This window comes from Petromyzon marinus, chromosome 5 (genome assembly GCF_048934315.1).
Source record: "Petromyzon marinus isolate PM22_M1 ecotype Great Lakes invasive population chromosome 5, UKy_Petmar_22M1.pri1.0, whole genome shotgun sequence".
In the NCBI taxonomy this organism is placed as follows: domain Eukaryota; kingdom Metazoa; phylum Chordata; class Hyperoartia; order Petromyzontiformes; family Petromyzontidae; genus Petromyzon; species Petromyzon marinus.
This window is the reverse complement of record NC_133671.1, coordinates 16,964,022-16,979,916: the sequence shown is the minus strand read 5'-3', so window position 1 is coordinate 16,979,916 and position 15,895 is coordinate 16,964,022. Positions and strand designations below refer to the sequence as shown.

At 47.8% G+C, this 15,895-nt stretch overlaps 1 protein-coding gene across 2 annotated transcripts in view; it reads right to left on the bottom strand.

Moving 5' to 3' along the window:
• Positions 1–49: 49 nt before the first annotated feature.
• Positions 50–15,895, bottom strand: part of LOC116939146 (oxysterol-binding protein 1-like) — a 76,065-nt gene continuing 60,219 nt past the window's right edge. For both annotated transcript variants that reach the window (XM_032947191.2, XM_032947192.2), the window contains 9 exons: positions 15,640–15,709; positions 14,360–14,512; positions 13,433–13,678; positions 11,051–11,171; positions 9,909–10,012; positions 8,534–8,629; positions 7,482–7,666; positions 6,364–6,584; positions 50–5,387 (listed from right to left, as the gene is read on the bottom strand). In XM_032947191.2, coding sequence (XP_032803082.1) covers positions 5,245–5,387; positions 6,364–6,584; positions 7,482–7,666; positions 8,534–8,629; positions 9,909–10,012; positions 11,051–11,171; positions 13,433–13,678; positions 14,360–14,512; positions 15,640–15,709 — 1,339 coding nt within the window. In that variant the 3' untranslated portion in view covers positions 50–5,244. The remainder of the gene's footprint in view (positions 5,388–6,363; positions 6,585–7,481; positions 7,667–8,533; positions 8,630–9,908; positions 10,013–11,050; positions 11,172–13,432; positions 13,679–14,359; positions 14,513–15,639; positions 15,710–15,895) is intronic.

Here is a 15,895-nt window from a genome sequence, read left to right as displayed (position 1 = left end):
TAGCACATGTTATAAAGGGGCCCTAAACAGAAAAAAAAACACACAAATATTAAAACACAAAATGTTTAATTTGCATAGTAAAGTAATTGTATTTTTTTTAATTTGCTATACAGCCGGATACGACAAATCGCTAACCTTAAACACCCAGTCGCTCATAAAAGTTGAAGGCAGTATAGTACTATAGTGATAGAGCAAGTGCAGAATCAATGAACCGGAATTGACAGCTTGAAAGCATTTCGCGAGGGCCCTTGAGAGTGCGGGGCCCGTAGCTACTACTACATATGTAGCTACTTTTGCTACTCGGGTCATCCGGCACTGCGTCTTTAAGAGTGGTTGGGGCCCCGCATAGCGGCGGGCCGTCTTCGTCTTCAGCCATCCTCGATCCTCGGGGTTGGCCGCACCACGGGGGCAATCTTTCGCCACCGATTTCCGTCGTCTGCTATCCTCATCGTCTGTTCTAGCGTGAGGCTGCCTCGTCCGTGCTTCGATGTTATCCATCCGTGTCATGCTCGGTCTTCCTCGCGTGGGCCACATGAAATGGCGATCCGCTGGCCACGAGGTTTCCCAACGCCTGCTGCGGAGTGCGGCTCAACAAATCACGACGCAACACGCGGGAGAGGAGTCTCTTGCGGCGTTGTTTCCTTGCGAATTTATTTCACGAGCGCCTTTTGTTCGCCTCTCCCGAGACCCTCCGCGTGTCCAACGAAATCTTAATCCAAAAATAATAATTATAATAATCGGCACACGATTCCATTCCACCCACCTGTCTTGCTCCGGCGCGCACGCGCACTGTTGTTATTGTGTCCCGCGTCCGATCAACCCAAACCTTATTTCCCACCCAAGCAACAACAACAAAAATCACACCCGCGTGCGCGCCGAATAATCGCCGTGATAGCCACAATCGCCAACACCCGCGCACATCACTATTGCATTGTACCCCACGGTTCATCCGAATCACGGGAAGTTTCGTTAAATTTGTAAAATTTCTATCGACGCGAAGACGACAATTACGTCCTGGCTGCCTTATTGTCACAGTGAGCTGTTGCCTAAGTCAATCGCCGCCATTGTCTTGGAATTTCTTGCGTGGACGTTTTGCTCCTCTTGTTCCGAGATGTATTATAATAGTTACACTGAGGGGTGACTATGGTAATGGAGAGGCCAACGATGAGCCTACGTCGCTATGATACACATAGTAATTACCAAGGAGTGAGGTTATGAGCAAGAACCGGTAAACTATATTAAATGGTACATTGCATAGGGGGTGGGGGGGGATGATGCGTGTCAAGCAGCCAGGAACAGAAAACGAGAAAACCTCTTCCCTCTCGGTGACAGTATAAAATATTGTTATAATTTTTAATCAACCTATTTATTCACGCACAAGTTCACTGAAGCAGCAACGGCAACTTGATTAATCTATTCCCTTGGATACACGCCATGAACAAATACCACGTGCTCTGCTTCAACATTATTCATTTGCATACAGCCGGTTCCCCTAAATATCGGAAAAGCCCTTCACGTCGTATTGACCCAACCCTTTGCACAGGTATTAGTGTATAGTGCACAGCACTCGAAGACTAACTGACACACCATCTCTCGCGCGCAGAAAAGTCAATGCACACACCGCAGTATCTTGTATAGCACAGTGCTTACAGGTTAATTTTTGGCAGGTGTTGACCAAGGGAGGGCATTTTAAAGAATGTATTTAACTCCCGAAGAATGTCCTCCGGAGTCTCATTCTGAAACGGCGATCTCTTTGGAGCTAACAGGATAAGATCGTACAACTCTTGAGAATAACAATCGGTCTGGAAAGTCAAGTGGATGACGGACCAAAACAATATTTTCAATTTTGTATCAGAGACACGGAATGGAGTTCACTTACAATTGGATTTCTTATTTCAACCAATGTGTCACCACGCCTACTGGGGTTCGAATAGAAACTTGCGTCGTTTTTTTTTTGAAACGCTGATCAAACACACGCAGCGAGACGAAAAAAGGCGGAACATCAAGTCGTGTTGAAGATTTAAAGGTCACAGAACGGTACGAAATTTTGGGCGGATCAGTCGCCGCACGCTTATCGTCATTAACATCTTCTACAGCGCCACGACTCATCGTTGTTTAAGCAACCGTTGTCATTCACAACGCTCTCCGTGGATATTTAAGATTGATTTTTTTTTACGTCTCACTTCACAGCCATTTCTCCTATGCATTTGTCCTGCGGTTGTGCAATTTTAGTTAAAAAAAACACATTTAAAAAGAAATAAAACAAGCAAACATCGGAGTACGCACATTTCGCCAAACTCCCAAAACGCAGAGGCAAGTGCAGCGAGCCGCTGCCGAGCAAGAGCCACACCCGAAGGAGTCGCATCAACGGGATTAAAATTTGTGGCCAAGGTTTAGGGCGTAACAAGCGGCGCTTGTTTGTAAAGGTACACAATAAGGCATAATAATCATATATTCTGTTGCACACAAGGGCCTACGCCGCCTGCACGTCCACTAACAAGAGGGGAACGTTGTTAACCTTCAAATGACGAAGACTCGTCACCAACGAAAAATGTGAAGTCTCGTGATGGGGCGGCAGAGCGTGCCCACCGAGTGATGTACGCACTATTGACGCTAATCATTACACAACAAAACCAAATTGTAAACGGCCACTGCGGTTGCACTTTTTTTACGTTGTCACAAGTCACGCAATTTCACGTTATCCCGTTGATAAAAACGTGGTCGTGTAATACCTAAAGTTTTCTATTAAGGCTTGAATCGTGCGCAAGTCCTCCCTACACACAGCATAACTATTAGCTTGTTCTGTGTATTAGAAAATAATTAGAAACATATATGCAAGTCATAGTTTCTATGGGTTATTGGAAATAACTTATATCCCTAGACTACTGGACACCGAAATGGTTCATCATTAACGTTCCTTTATCGAACACGGTGAATATGCATATGGGTGGCATGTGGCACAAGATATCCTTTCTTGATTTAGGATAAAATGGCAACATGCTCATAAATGGGAATTTTAAACATCTGGCCACCAGTGGGAAATTGATGTCATTACAACAGCCAAGGCCGATCGTCAAATTGCCCATTTGTGACTAAATGTTTAAACAACCGATTGGATTAAAACCTATGAATTAACTATCACATGACCAATTTACTAGGACTGCGCCTGGTCGTCAGATCCCTGAAGCTATGCGGAGATGAGGTTGGATGGCGATGGATGGGCGACCAATCTGAACGGAGAGGCGCTCAAGGCTACAATAGACTGCAGGGCTACATGGTGGGCATCAAATCCGTTGTTGTACTTCACTCCCCTGTTCCTGCACCTGTGCTCCCGGACCTTCACAAACCCCTCTCTGACTAGCGAGGTATGTTAAAAATAACCCCCAACGACCAGCACGTCGTGAGGACGCCTCGATCCAGCAGTGGAATAACAAAGGGTGCCGCTGTACCACGTGCACTGTGTGAATGAACAAGTACCATAACGAAAGGTGACCTGTAACTGAAATAAGGGTACACAATTGGTTACGCCTGCCAAATGTGAATGCAGGTTAAGATCCCAACATGTGACACCTCCGCTATGTACAACAACAACCCCCATTGGGTCGGGATCATTTATGCCGATACACCCCCACGTTGTGTACAGTCACGGGACCGCTGGTTCCAGCTGCTACTCGCAGCCACCAAAGGAAAGAGGCATTCGCTTCCCCAAATCGAACGAGGCATCACCAGCTCCCGGTTTTGCCAAGTGCACCACACGCACCCAGGCCCCGATTCTCACGTCCGGCGATTCACTCGGGGGAGCTTTTGCAGTTTCACCTTTCAATCGCCGACGAAACAAGTCGCCGGCGTATTGTCCGTGTAAGCGCTGTTCGTGAACAGCGTTTGGCAAAAAAAGCACCCCCCCCCCTTCCCCCAGATTTAAGAGAAAGGGATAGAAAAAGATATGGTAAAAATCGAATGAGAAATAAAAAAATCAAAGCACCTTTTATAGTGAGCAGGTCATGTTGCAGGCACCTGCTGGATTACGATTTACAGCCCCAAGTACACAGTGCAGTGGACGTGATTTTACTCCCAGATTATGTTGACCATCGCTCTCCTCAATATCTTTGCTCCCGTAGACTCTCTTGAGCCACCCTTAAAATGTACAGCTACATTTGGGGTGGTGACTTTATTATTTTTGTACTGGTACAAGGACGGACGTGACGGTGACGGGCCGGGCGAATTGTGGGGAGGTAGCTGCAGCTGCTTGACGGCAGGGAGTGTCAGGATGACAAAGCCTCTGTACACTGGGGCTTCACGGAGCAAAGCGACTCCAATGCCCATCCGCTTGCAAGCTATTGTACACAAGTCAACACCACTCCGGAAGTTTACAATGTCCCCTGCGATTTACACCATTCTCATTCATCCTTTTTCTAAAATAGTAATTAAAAAAAAAATTGTCCCCAGGTACAGAAACACTTCCGTTGCCACGTGTGTGTGTGTATGCGCTAATTCTATTTGTCAACTTACGGATGCATTACGGTTAATGCTAATTAAACATTGAATTACACGGGTATATTACAGGGCAACCACCATTGGTTGCTGCATCTCATCCTCAGTAAAATCATGAGAGAATCCTTGATGCTTCAAAATGACAAGACGTTGCTCTTATGTATCTCGCCCTACGCATTTTGTCTTTCATGATTGTGATAAAACAGTCTATATTTGATTAATTCTATTGTTTTCTTCCGCGCACAAATTACATGGATATTTAAAGGGTATATATATATTTTGTATCATTTGTTATTCTCCAAAGTGGATTTTAGTTTTCCTGAACATCGCCAAAACAGATTTCTTGAAGATGTAGAGCATTTAAATTAAGTATCTTTTGTTGCTGTTAAAGCTTTCAATGCCAACACATTTGATTTTTTTCTTTTTAAATGAATGCGATACACTTTTGCCAACATTACAGAAACAAAAGAAAAGGAATTAAGGAGAAAAAAAAAGCAAACAGAAGATCCGGAGAGGCGTGTTTTAACGCACACTGTGCCAGCACAACAACGCGTGCTTTGTGCGAGTGTAAAATATCGTACGGCCCACATTCCGCCTCTTCGCGCGAACTGGATAACGACCGATGGCGTCTGTCCCTGTTGCAGGGCGTTAAGTGTGCGCACCGTGGACGCTGCCGTGCGTTGCCACTGCCGCCCTCTGCACCCCACAGTCCCGAGGGGGGTGGGGGCGGGGGGGGGGGTGTGGAGAGAGGTCTCAGAAAATGTCCTGGCTAATCTTCCACTCCTGCTTCTCCTTGGTCTCCCAGTAGCCTCCGCGGTAAACGCAGCTGACTTCCCGCGTAAAGGGGTCCTCCTTGCGCTCAAACCACATGGGACGGTAGGACTGGTGCTTGCGGCCTGCGTCCCCGTTGGGCGTAGAAAAAGGAAAGGGGAGGGGTGCGGCAGCAGATGCACAACGCACGCGAGCGATTTCAACGACCGCTGCTCACGGCGCTAGCTATGTTTATCATAATACGGCGGTAACACAGCAGTGAGACGGAGATAACACAGCAGTAAACATAGCAGTAACAGAGATAACACAAAGATAACACAGCGGTAACACAGGGGTAACACAGCGGTAAACATAGCAGTAACACAGCTGTAACGCAGCAGTAAACACAGTGGTAATACAGCAGAAACACAGCAGTACACACAGCGGTAACACAGTGGTAATACAGCAGTACACACAGTGGTAATAGTGGCAACACAGCAGTAACACAGCGGTAACACAGCGGCAACACAGCGGCAACAACACAGCGGTAACACAGCGGCAACAACACAGCGGTAACACAGCAGTAACACAGCGGTAACACAGCAGTAACACAGCGGTAACACAGCAGTAACACAACGGTAACACAGCGGCAACAACACAGCGGTAACACAGCGGTAACACAGCAGTAACACAGCAGTAACACAGTGGTAAACACAGCGGTAACACAGCGGTAACACAGCGGCAACAACACAGCGGTAACACAGCAGTAACACAACGGTAACACAGCGGCAACAACACAGCGGTAACACAGCGGTAACACAGCGGCAACAACACAGCAGTAACACAGCAGTAAACACAGCGTTAACACAGCGGCAACAACACAGCGGCAACACAGCGGCAACAACACAGCGGCAACACAGCGGCAACACAGCGGCAACACAGCGGCAACAACACAGCGGTAACACAGCGGCAACACAGCGCTAACACAGCGGCAACACAGCGCTAACACAGCGGCAACAACACAGCAGTAACACAGCGGCAACACAGCGGCAACAACACAGCGGCAACACAGCGGTAACACAGCGGCAACAACACAGCGGTAAACACAGCGGCAACACGTACCCTCCTCGGCGGCACTGGCGAGCTCGGCCTCGCGCCGGCGCCGCACCAGACGCTGCTTCTCCTCCAGGCGCTGCTTCTCGGCGTTGGCCTCGTCCCACTTGCCGTTCTCCATTAGCCGCTGGTCCGGGCGCAGGCGGCTGTCCGTGGGGGCCACCCCCTCCTCCGTCTCGTTGAGCGTGAGCGCGAGCTCCGTGAAGTAGTACATGTTGTCGGAGTTCTCCCTGCGCAACGCCACCGGCACGGGGCGCGAGACGAAGCGTGTCATCGTCGGTTTGCGACTTTCGATTGCCGACAGCGGCGCCAATCATTAATCCGGTGAAACCCTCGGTTAGCCCGCAAAGCTATCACTTAGAACTTCATTTTTTTTTTATTTTGCCGGGCAAGGCGCGCACTGAGCTACGCAGCTCTTTTTCGGAAGTGCTCAACAGGGGCTTATCGCCGCACGGAAATTTATGGCAGCCAAAACACTCTGAACGCACGTAGATTCTAAATGTGCACGGAAAAAAAACGGAGCAAAAAGATCCACGCTCTCTCGGCACAAGCTCCGCGAATGGGTACGTGTTTTCTGTGTGCTCCCTGCCGAGGGCCATCAGCGACAACGGTGCGATGAAATGTTTGACCGTTGGTTTGCACGTATTGATTGTTAACGCCGATGCCATCTGGGAATGCCCTTCCTAAGCCTCAGGGCTCTTGTTCAGGAGGGTCCCGTGAATTCGGATGGTTGGTCAATTTGATTTGACGGAGTGTTTTATGAACGGGAGGATATGGGGGAGCACCGTAAGAAAACAAAGAGAAAGATCCCCCCCCGCATAGCCTTAACAAGACTGTTGGGTCAAGTGTGTGTGTGTAAAAAATACAGATACACACACGCACGAGGTGATTGGTTTTTTTCAAAGGGTCTACACGGACCGGTTTATAAACCCACTTGCTCCACCGCCACCTCCTGGGCACCTTGCGGCCCCGGCAGGCTTGTCAGTTGCGCAAATCTGATCGATCAGTCAACGCTCGCCTCCCAACAGCTGGATTACAAGCGCGCGCCACCGCTAGCGTGGAAAAGCCAGTTAAACACGAGCCCCGGCCAACGGTGCAAAAGCAGGCGCACTGGCACGTGGACGTACGGCAGTGGGTATCTCTTCCAGAGGTGCTTGGCGGGCTGTGTCTGGTAGACAGTCTTCTGCCGCCCCTCACTGCCACTGCTTCCTTTGCTGCTCTGCACAATTTTGGCGTACTCCATCTTCTCGTCCCACGTCCCCGACAAGATGTAGTGCGCATTTCCCTCCGCGTCCATTACCACGCCGGACACCTGCACGGTCACAGGAGAGAGAGAGGGGGGGGAAGGGAAGGGGAGGGAACGGTACGAGGCAGTGTGGAGGCGACGTGTGGGGCAGCTGGGGCGTAGAATTATCCTTCTCTCTCGACACCCGTCTCGGGTAACCCGCTCCCATTGGGCTCACGCTCGGCGCGGGGGGGGGTGCTGTACTTTGCGCCACGGGCGATGAACACTCTGGCATGTTCCTGCCGAATTATTTAGCGTGCTGACAAGTGACCTATATAAAAAAAAAAACACGCGACACCCTGATGGGACGTGCGCAGCACGGAAACGGGGAGGAAGCCGCCGCGACTCCCTCCCGCTCAGGGTGCAAGGTCCGGCTCGTGCGTCGCAATGCGGCTGGTGCGGTTCGCCGAGTCGACACGATCTTGGGATTCTGCCGAATTCTTTGCTCACCAAAACCGCGCCACTTAAAGCGAGTCGGTGAATTTCAGGGAAGCCTGAAATAATACTTGGCGCCCAGTGTAACCAAATACCACCGCAAGGGGGCGCTGCAGCACAGACTTGGAAATTCCGCTCTGGGCGGGTAACTGCCACCCACTAGCAGACACCAAGAGGGAATTGCACCAAGCAGAAAGAACAGGTCTGCAAGGGTATTTGACTCCCTTACGATATTAGAGGTCGCATTAAGAGACCGGTTGCAAAGAGATATCAGATTTGGATTATCAGTTCTATTATCCGCTGAGACCTTGCTTCAGTTCATTGCTTCCACTTAGGAGTGAAATGTCTCAAAAATTATCAATTACCTTAACGAGCACTCGTGTGAAATGTTGTTTCATCAGGGGAGGAGGGGGGGGGGGTGGTGAAAGGGAGCTTAACCTAACCTTGCGGTCATCTCACCTTGCGGGGAATGTCACGTGAGAAGTAGCTGTAAGCGATGAACTTGAGCTGGCATTTGTCTCCTGTGTGGTGATTAACGATGTCAATATCTCCGGACTGCAAACAGCACATGGCAGACGGTGCACACGTTCCGTCCAGAGGAACAAACCAAATGCGAATCTTCACAAACGTTGATGGCCATGGCTTAGTCAAAAACAAGCAATTGCAGTATATCACCAAGGGCCAACACTTTGCTGATGTCTAGCTGGTTTACTTTTTTCTTTCTCCAGCCTGAAGTCACGAAATTTAATTGAGGATTCGATGCTCAATTTAAACAAATATTAAGCCCTCCGATGTTTTGTCGGGTTATACCGCTCGTCGTCCTGCACAATGTCCGTCGTTTCGCTCCCAGAGTTGTCAGACTCCAGCAAATGAATTCGGTTCTTCAAGAAGTTCCAGAAAATCCACGGGAGATCGATACGGCACAACTGGGAATATCTAAGTGAGGATATGAAGCCGTTATGCTATGGAGACTGACTACTACTCATGTCAATTATCGTAAGTCAATGTATCGTAAAGCAGTGACGAATATTGTCTATCCCAAGGGATTGAGGCCGGTTTGCCAATACCAAGGCAAAACTAAAAAGGGGGAAAATATATAAATATTAAGGGCACATGTGATGATATATTGTGAACGTAAAACTACAAATTTAAGCGCTTTTACAAAAAAATTAAATGTTAAGGTCACCGACCTCAATTGTAAAAAAAAGAGTGTGATTTTCTCATTGGAGGTATTTAATGAGATTCATGAACTGTGCGTCAATAGCAAGGGAGAGTGTGCTTCTGTATCGCTCAGCCTTGTGTTCCTAGTCCGTAACGTAAGAAGAGTGACTTTAAAAAAATATATGTAAATGTTTTGAATTGTTCCACCATATTTCATTCTTTCAGACCACCCCAAGCGAATGTGAGCAGCCCTTGTCAATCGCAAAGGGAAATTCCATCATGTAGTCCGATATGCATTTCTATAAAAAATAAACTACGTAAATAAATGTCCAGTGTTATTATTATTGACCAAGCAATCAACACTGTCCCTTCCTACAACCGAAAGCACACTCTTCAGTGAAGGCAAAAACAAAACCGATCAAACCACTCTCGTTTTCTTTGGTTATTTCGGTAAAGTCACGTAGAATGAGAATAATAAAATAACACAATAAAATTCTCACGACGTTTCGGCCACAACGCAAGCGGCCGTCTTCTACGTGACTTTACCGAAAGAACCAAAGAAGATGAATCCTTGCAGTCACGAAAGCTTTACATCGAAATTTAACCACTCTCGTTTGTCAACACTTTTAGCCAAGCGAGTGTGGCAAGACTCGTGGGACAGCCAAAGGGTCACCTGGTCGATCCAGAGCCGTCCCACAATGATGTTGTGAACGGTGGTCGTGACCTTCTTCCACGTGTAGTGGTTCCCCGATGAGGGGAACTCGCAGTGGATGGTTCCTAAGTCACGTGCAGTGGGAGCAATCAAAAGAACGCACGAGTGAACACAGCAGCGGCGCCCTTCTCTTTAACGTTTGCACGAACGTGCGTGACCGTTTCAAATCGGGTTTCATCGGCGCTTTTTACTTTTCAACCACAAAACTTAAACTCAGTGCACTCATCGATAACATTGCCCTAAAAATATAACAAATATAGATATAACGGGCGACACTTTGGCCAATGGCCATTCTTAACAACAGAGAAATGGTCTCTTCTCGTAGATATAAGACTGATCTGCTATGAGAGACGACCTATCCACTGTGAATCAGGGTCATGAGGCCAAAAACAGTCCCAGGTGTTCACCAACAAACGCTTCATGCTTCTCAGTTTTTTTGGCACACACTTAAAAAATTAATTGATACTGTTTCGGAGCTCTAAGGCAGAATGTGACAATTCATAAGTGTTATTCAGTAAGCATTTGCCATATGCAATGAAGATATTTGCAGGCATTCACAATTTGTTACAACAATCAATGCCATGAAACCAAAAGTATTATTTAACCCACGATCAGTGCACGTTTGCACTCATAATTTGGTTTTAGGGTTGCGGTTAACCAAAATTAGGCTTAAGGTCATACAGGAAAAATCTTAACAGATCACTGCATGAACTAACCCAAATAAGTGCATCTTAACTTCAGTAAATGCATGGCAACTGTTGGTCCTGCGAAGGTACTCTTAAGATGTTTAACTATGCCAGTCCTACAGGAGGCTCCCGCTGCTTTTTGTCCCCCTTATCGCTTATTTTCCTCCTCGCTATATAATAATAATAATAATAATCGACGCTCCCGCTCGCAATCCCCACGTGTGTGGGGGCAGTGAGCCCCGGTCTGTGGACCCAGGAGTACTGAGGCCGGGCCTCGGGTCCGCAGAGTTTTTGTATTACCCCCACCCCCTTGTTGCGGGTCTGTGCCCTGTACTGGGCTCTTGTTATGCTGAAGAAAAAAAGAAGCCATTTCAGTCCTACAGCGATGCACGGGAACGCAATACGACGGCGACGTACCGAGCGGGATGATGGACAGGTATTTTCCACGAAATTTACTGGAGACCGTGATCTCTTGCCACAGGCGCCAGCCACGTCGTGAATCCACATGATGTGCCGCGGCTGGTGGGTGATGGCTCACCTACACACAAGCACGTGGTTCATGTAATACATTTTTTTTTAAATGTCTTAACATATCCGTGTCTTAATACGTATACATTTCCGAACTGCACAGCAGTTTAAACAAGAACTCTACTAAATTAGAGTAAACTTAAGACGTGGGTTTTCTCAGCCAATACAATGACCTGCATTTGGGTTAGGCCACGCAAGAGTTCACAGCCATGATTCGATGTACGTACCTCTTGACAAACCACTGCATGGCCTAACCCAAAAACAAATATCGACCAAAACTACAATTCAATGAAACTTGTGTTTTGGCCATGGCTTATAACCTTAAGTAGGTGTGAAATGAAGAATCGATTCCTCTATTAAAATCTATTGTTATTACTCATGATACGGGCATGCGAGAATCGATTATGCATTATACGTGTCAATTACATGCAAGGCACAAGGACATTTCTAATTTAGGCTAACATAGTTAAAGAGTACAAATGTGACAGAAAATGATAAACAACACAGACGGGAGACAGCACAGTGAAAATTATACGAAAAAATAGATTATCTCAAGTCAATTGCAACCTCAAATCATGACAATTCATGGCATTGCTGGGAGAGTTAATCATTGCAATTTTAATCAAAAGGCCTGGCAACCATAATCCAGGCGGCCGGTAGTGACGCAGAGAATGAGTGAGCAGGTGCTCTTACGTTATCTCAAGACTCTGTGGATTTCATTAATTCTAGATTTAAAGCTTTTGTGACTGCTAGGATCCGTACTCTTTGGTTCTATTGGGTAAAGTCACGTAGATTTGTTATTTATTTTTTACCTACGTGACTTTACCCAATAGAATCAAAGAGTATGGATTTCATCAATATACATGGGATTACAAAATTGCATCATTGTGCTGAATGGATCCGGTGAGGAATGACCCCCAAGTGAGGAGCTCGCATCTGGCTCCAATTCCAAACGGGTTACACGGCGGAGCCTAAACAGACTGAGAGTCGGTTTCGGCAGATGCAACTCTCTCACGAAATCACGGGGGGGGGGGGGGGATTTCTGCACAATCGACCAATGTGCTTGTCAGGAGAAGCAAACCACGTGGATCATCTCCTGAGGTGCTCTGCAGCACCACAATGCACTCCCCTCAAGATTTGGCAATGCCAACATCAGAAGCGGAGGCCTGTGCAGAATATTTGGGGAGAAGACCCATATAGGTTGGATAGGAGACACGACGAAGAAGATCCTTTGCACATCTCTCAGTGGTCAGCTGTGGCCTGGCACAAGGCACCACGGTGACTTCAAACCGTGACGTCTGCCGAGTGGTGGCGGGCACAGCGCGAATACCGATGTGGCGTTTTACTAGAAAACGCACGGCAACGTCGTTTTTTTGTGATAGATGGCCACACGGTTAAAAGACCAAATTTTGGCACAAACAGAATAAAAAACGACAAAGTTGCGCGTGATGAAAGCGCGAATGATAGCAGCAGCTACTGCATGCAGTGAACCAAGGGAATGTCAACAATATCAGAAACTAGACAAGAAGGTATTAAGCTTGACTTGAATTTAAACATTAACGGCCACTCAACGCTGTACACTAGAGTCCAGATAAAAGCATGCCCTTAGGCACAACACAAGGTGTGCTTATATCCAAAGTGTGCTTGTATCAGTATTTGCCTTCCATCACCAGCCACCGGTGCAATGCAGGGATGCGTTGCCTACATCATAACTGAACTGCGCTTATATGAGGCATGCTTAAGTCCAGTATTGACTGCATTTTCATTCCTTGGAGATATTATTTGAACAGCATAATTTCAAAAGCTAAGGGGCCACTTAAAATCTAAATTGCTAGCACCATAAAGCAAGAACCGCTTGTGACACTGGACACTGGCAATACTATGGGTGTGCACGGCTAAGAAGAACTAAAACTCAACTATTTTTTATTTTACCAGGTGAGATCCACTGGAGCTATATAGCTCTTTTTCAGAAGCGACCTGGCCACAAATGATAACTCAACAAAGTGGCTCATCATATGGAAATGTATAGCAGCCAGACATTCTAAATGTGGAGGCAAAGAAAACGGAGGATCCGGGGAAAGTTCCACGCGATCACGGGGAGAAAAACATGCAAATTCCAAATATATAGGCGTTATTGGTCGGGATCGAACCCACAACCTCCTACATACCAGGCGAGGGAGCTAACATCTTGCCACCGTGGCACTGCGGTGGCGAGGTGGCTGGCTCCTGGCCGTGACGACGACAATGACGACGGCAAGGCGGCACACATACCTGCTCGCAGATGGAGCGGTAACCGCACTCCTCCAGGCGGTCCAACTCAAACGTCTCGCCCAGGAGCGGGTTGAAGGGCTTGCCGGTACGGTACACGGTGGTGGAGTACGACGACACGGAGAAGGCCGCAACGTAGCACAGCTGCTCCAGCGAGCTCTCGCACTTGGCCGCCTTGTCCAGGAGGTCGAAGTACTCCAGGTCCTCCGTCAAGCGCTGCAGCATTGACAGCGGCTCGTTGAAGTTCACCTGTGAACGGACGCGATTTTACGTGGGGATTCGTCGATTGCATGTGGTTGAATGTTGCTCACGACGAGGAGCGTAGCCACCTTGACTCCATTGCACAGAAGTTACTCCTCGTGTCTTCAAGTAGACAAGAAAAAGATCCCCCCCGTATAGCCTCAACAGACTTTTGGGGAAAGAACAGTTCGCAAGTAGCGCCTATGAAGGCCGGCGTGACGCATAAGGGGGTGAGTAGCCAGCACCACGCCCGGCCGCCTTCGTCTCCCGAGTGGCGATGTTTACACATCGCAGCAAGTACTCATTTGAGGCCGAGTCGACCGAGGGGAGGCCCAAGATTGCTTCGGAGGCCCAAGATTGCTTTGGATAATCGTCACCTACCACACCTATGTCTATGAGGCAAGTGGAAGAAAGTGTGGGTATTTCCACCTCTTTCAAAACATCGGGGCCAGTGTTAAAGCACAAGTCAAAAACCTCTATAGACAGACTGTGTTCTCGAGAGCTCCCTTCTACCAACAGTAGCCCTGAGCAAGAAATGGCAGGCATGCACCTTCACCCTTTTTATCACCCTAAAAAATACACGTCTGCACACAGAAGCTCGCACACGAACGCACGCGTGTACCCATAACGCTTTCAGGACGGGTGCGCACTGCGACATTGAAGCCCGCTTCCGTCCACTGCTTTAGGTACCGGCATGGGGATCTTGGAGAGGTCCTTGCCGATGCAGTTTTTCATGATGCTCCAGAGGTTGAGGCTGTAGTTAGGCTTGTCAGGGATGCGGGCCCGCCGCTGTTTTTTGACGACCATCTCTTGACCCAGTGAGCTCGAGCTACTGGCATGCTTCTACAGCGCGGAGCACAAGCGTCACCCAAACACAAAGATTTCCCCGTATAGCCTTTAACAGACTGTCAAGCGAGTATTTATGAAGGCCGGCACGGCACACGAGGGGGTGGGTGGCCAACACCACGCCCGGCCGCTTTTGTCTCCCCAGTGGTGATGTTTACACACGAAACTAGGTACTCATTTGAGGCCGAGTCGACCTAGGAGAGACCCAGGACCCGTTCAGATAATCATCGTTACTGGCATTGGCTGTGAGCGGGAATCGAACTCGGGTCTCTGGGTTGATAGCGCAGCACGCTAACTGCTACGCGACTGCTCCCCACACAAACACACATACACGCAACGCGCCTGCATTATGGGGCGCCATGCCTGCCTAGGAATCAGAATCGTTATTTATCCTGGAAAAATCCGATGTGCTATAAAGCTCTTTTTTTTTTTTACAAATGTCCAGTAGGGGTGGGTCACAACGTGTCACTTGCAATTTATAACTCTTTTCGCGAAAAGTGACAATGAAACTTAATGGGAATTTGGAAATACTGTGTAGGACAGATCCTCACTACTGCTATCATCACACGTACGACATGCAACACATGTCGCAGAGCATCTAACTATTGGAATAAAGTTGAAAGTCAAGGTTTGGTTTCCATCGTGCAGAGAGAAAAATTTAAGCCGGTCAAGTTTCCTAAAATACTGCCATGTAACGAGTACAGTTAAATATGATCCACAAGTACATTTATTTTCATTGGGGACCGAATGAGCATGTATTTCTCGCTATAATTAGGATTTAGGTCCGTCTTGTTAGGAAAGCTGTGATTGTCATTATCGGCTACCAAACAAGTGTTAATTGCAAGCAAACAGCTGATAATGACGTGCTAGTTTTTTTGGGAACACTTAACCGGGGCGGAAAACCCCCAAAAAAAACACGCATCAACGTTATCTAACGTTCAACCGGCGAAACCAGAACTCAACAGCAACGGAGAGAATCTACCACAATTATAACGACTTTATTTAAAAAAAAAATACACGTGGCCCTAGGTTCATACAATAGATATATTGATCATTTATCAAAGTCAATCAAAGAAGCTGACTGACATTCATTCTGGAGCGCAGCGTCATGCGCTCGTACTCACCAAGTCCTCCGAGTTCCAGTCCTCCAGGTGACCGCTGGCACTCGCTCCGCTGACGTTGCTACCCGAGCGTCTGCGCCAAACAACACAAAACACAACACAAATGCTGCACGGAACCTCACTGGATTACATTCTTTCCACCCCCCACTCGCACTACCCGGAGTTTGGGTGAAGTGCACCTCGGTAAAAAACGGGTGAACGTGCAGCAGAGAGAGCATGTGTGTGTGTGTGTGTCTGTATGTGGGTGGGTGGGGGGAGT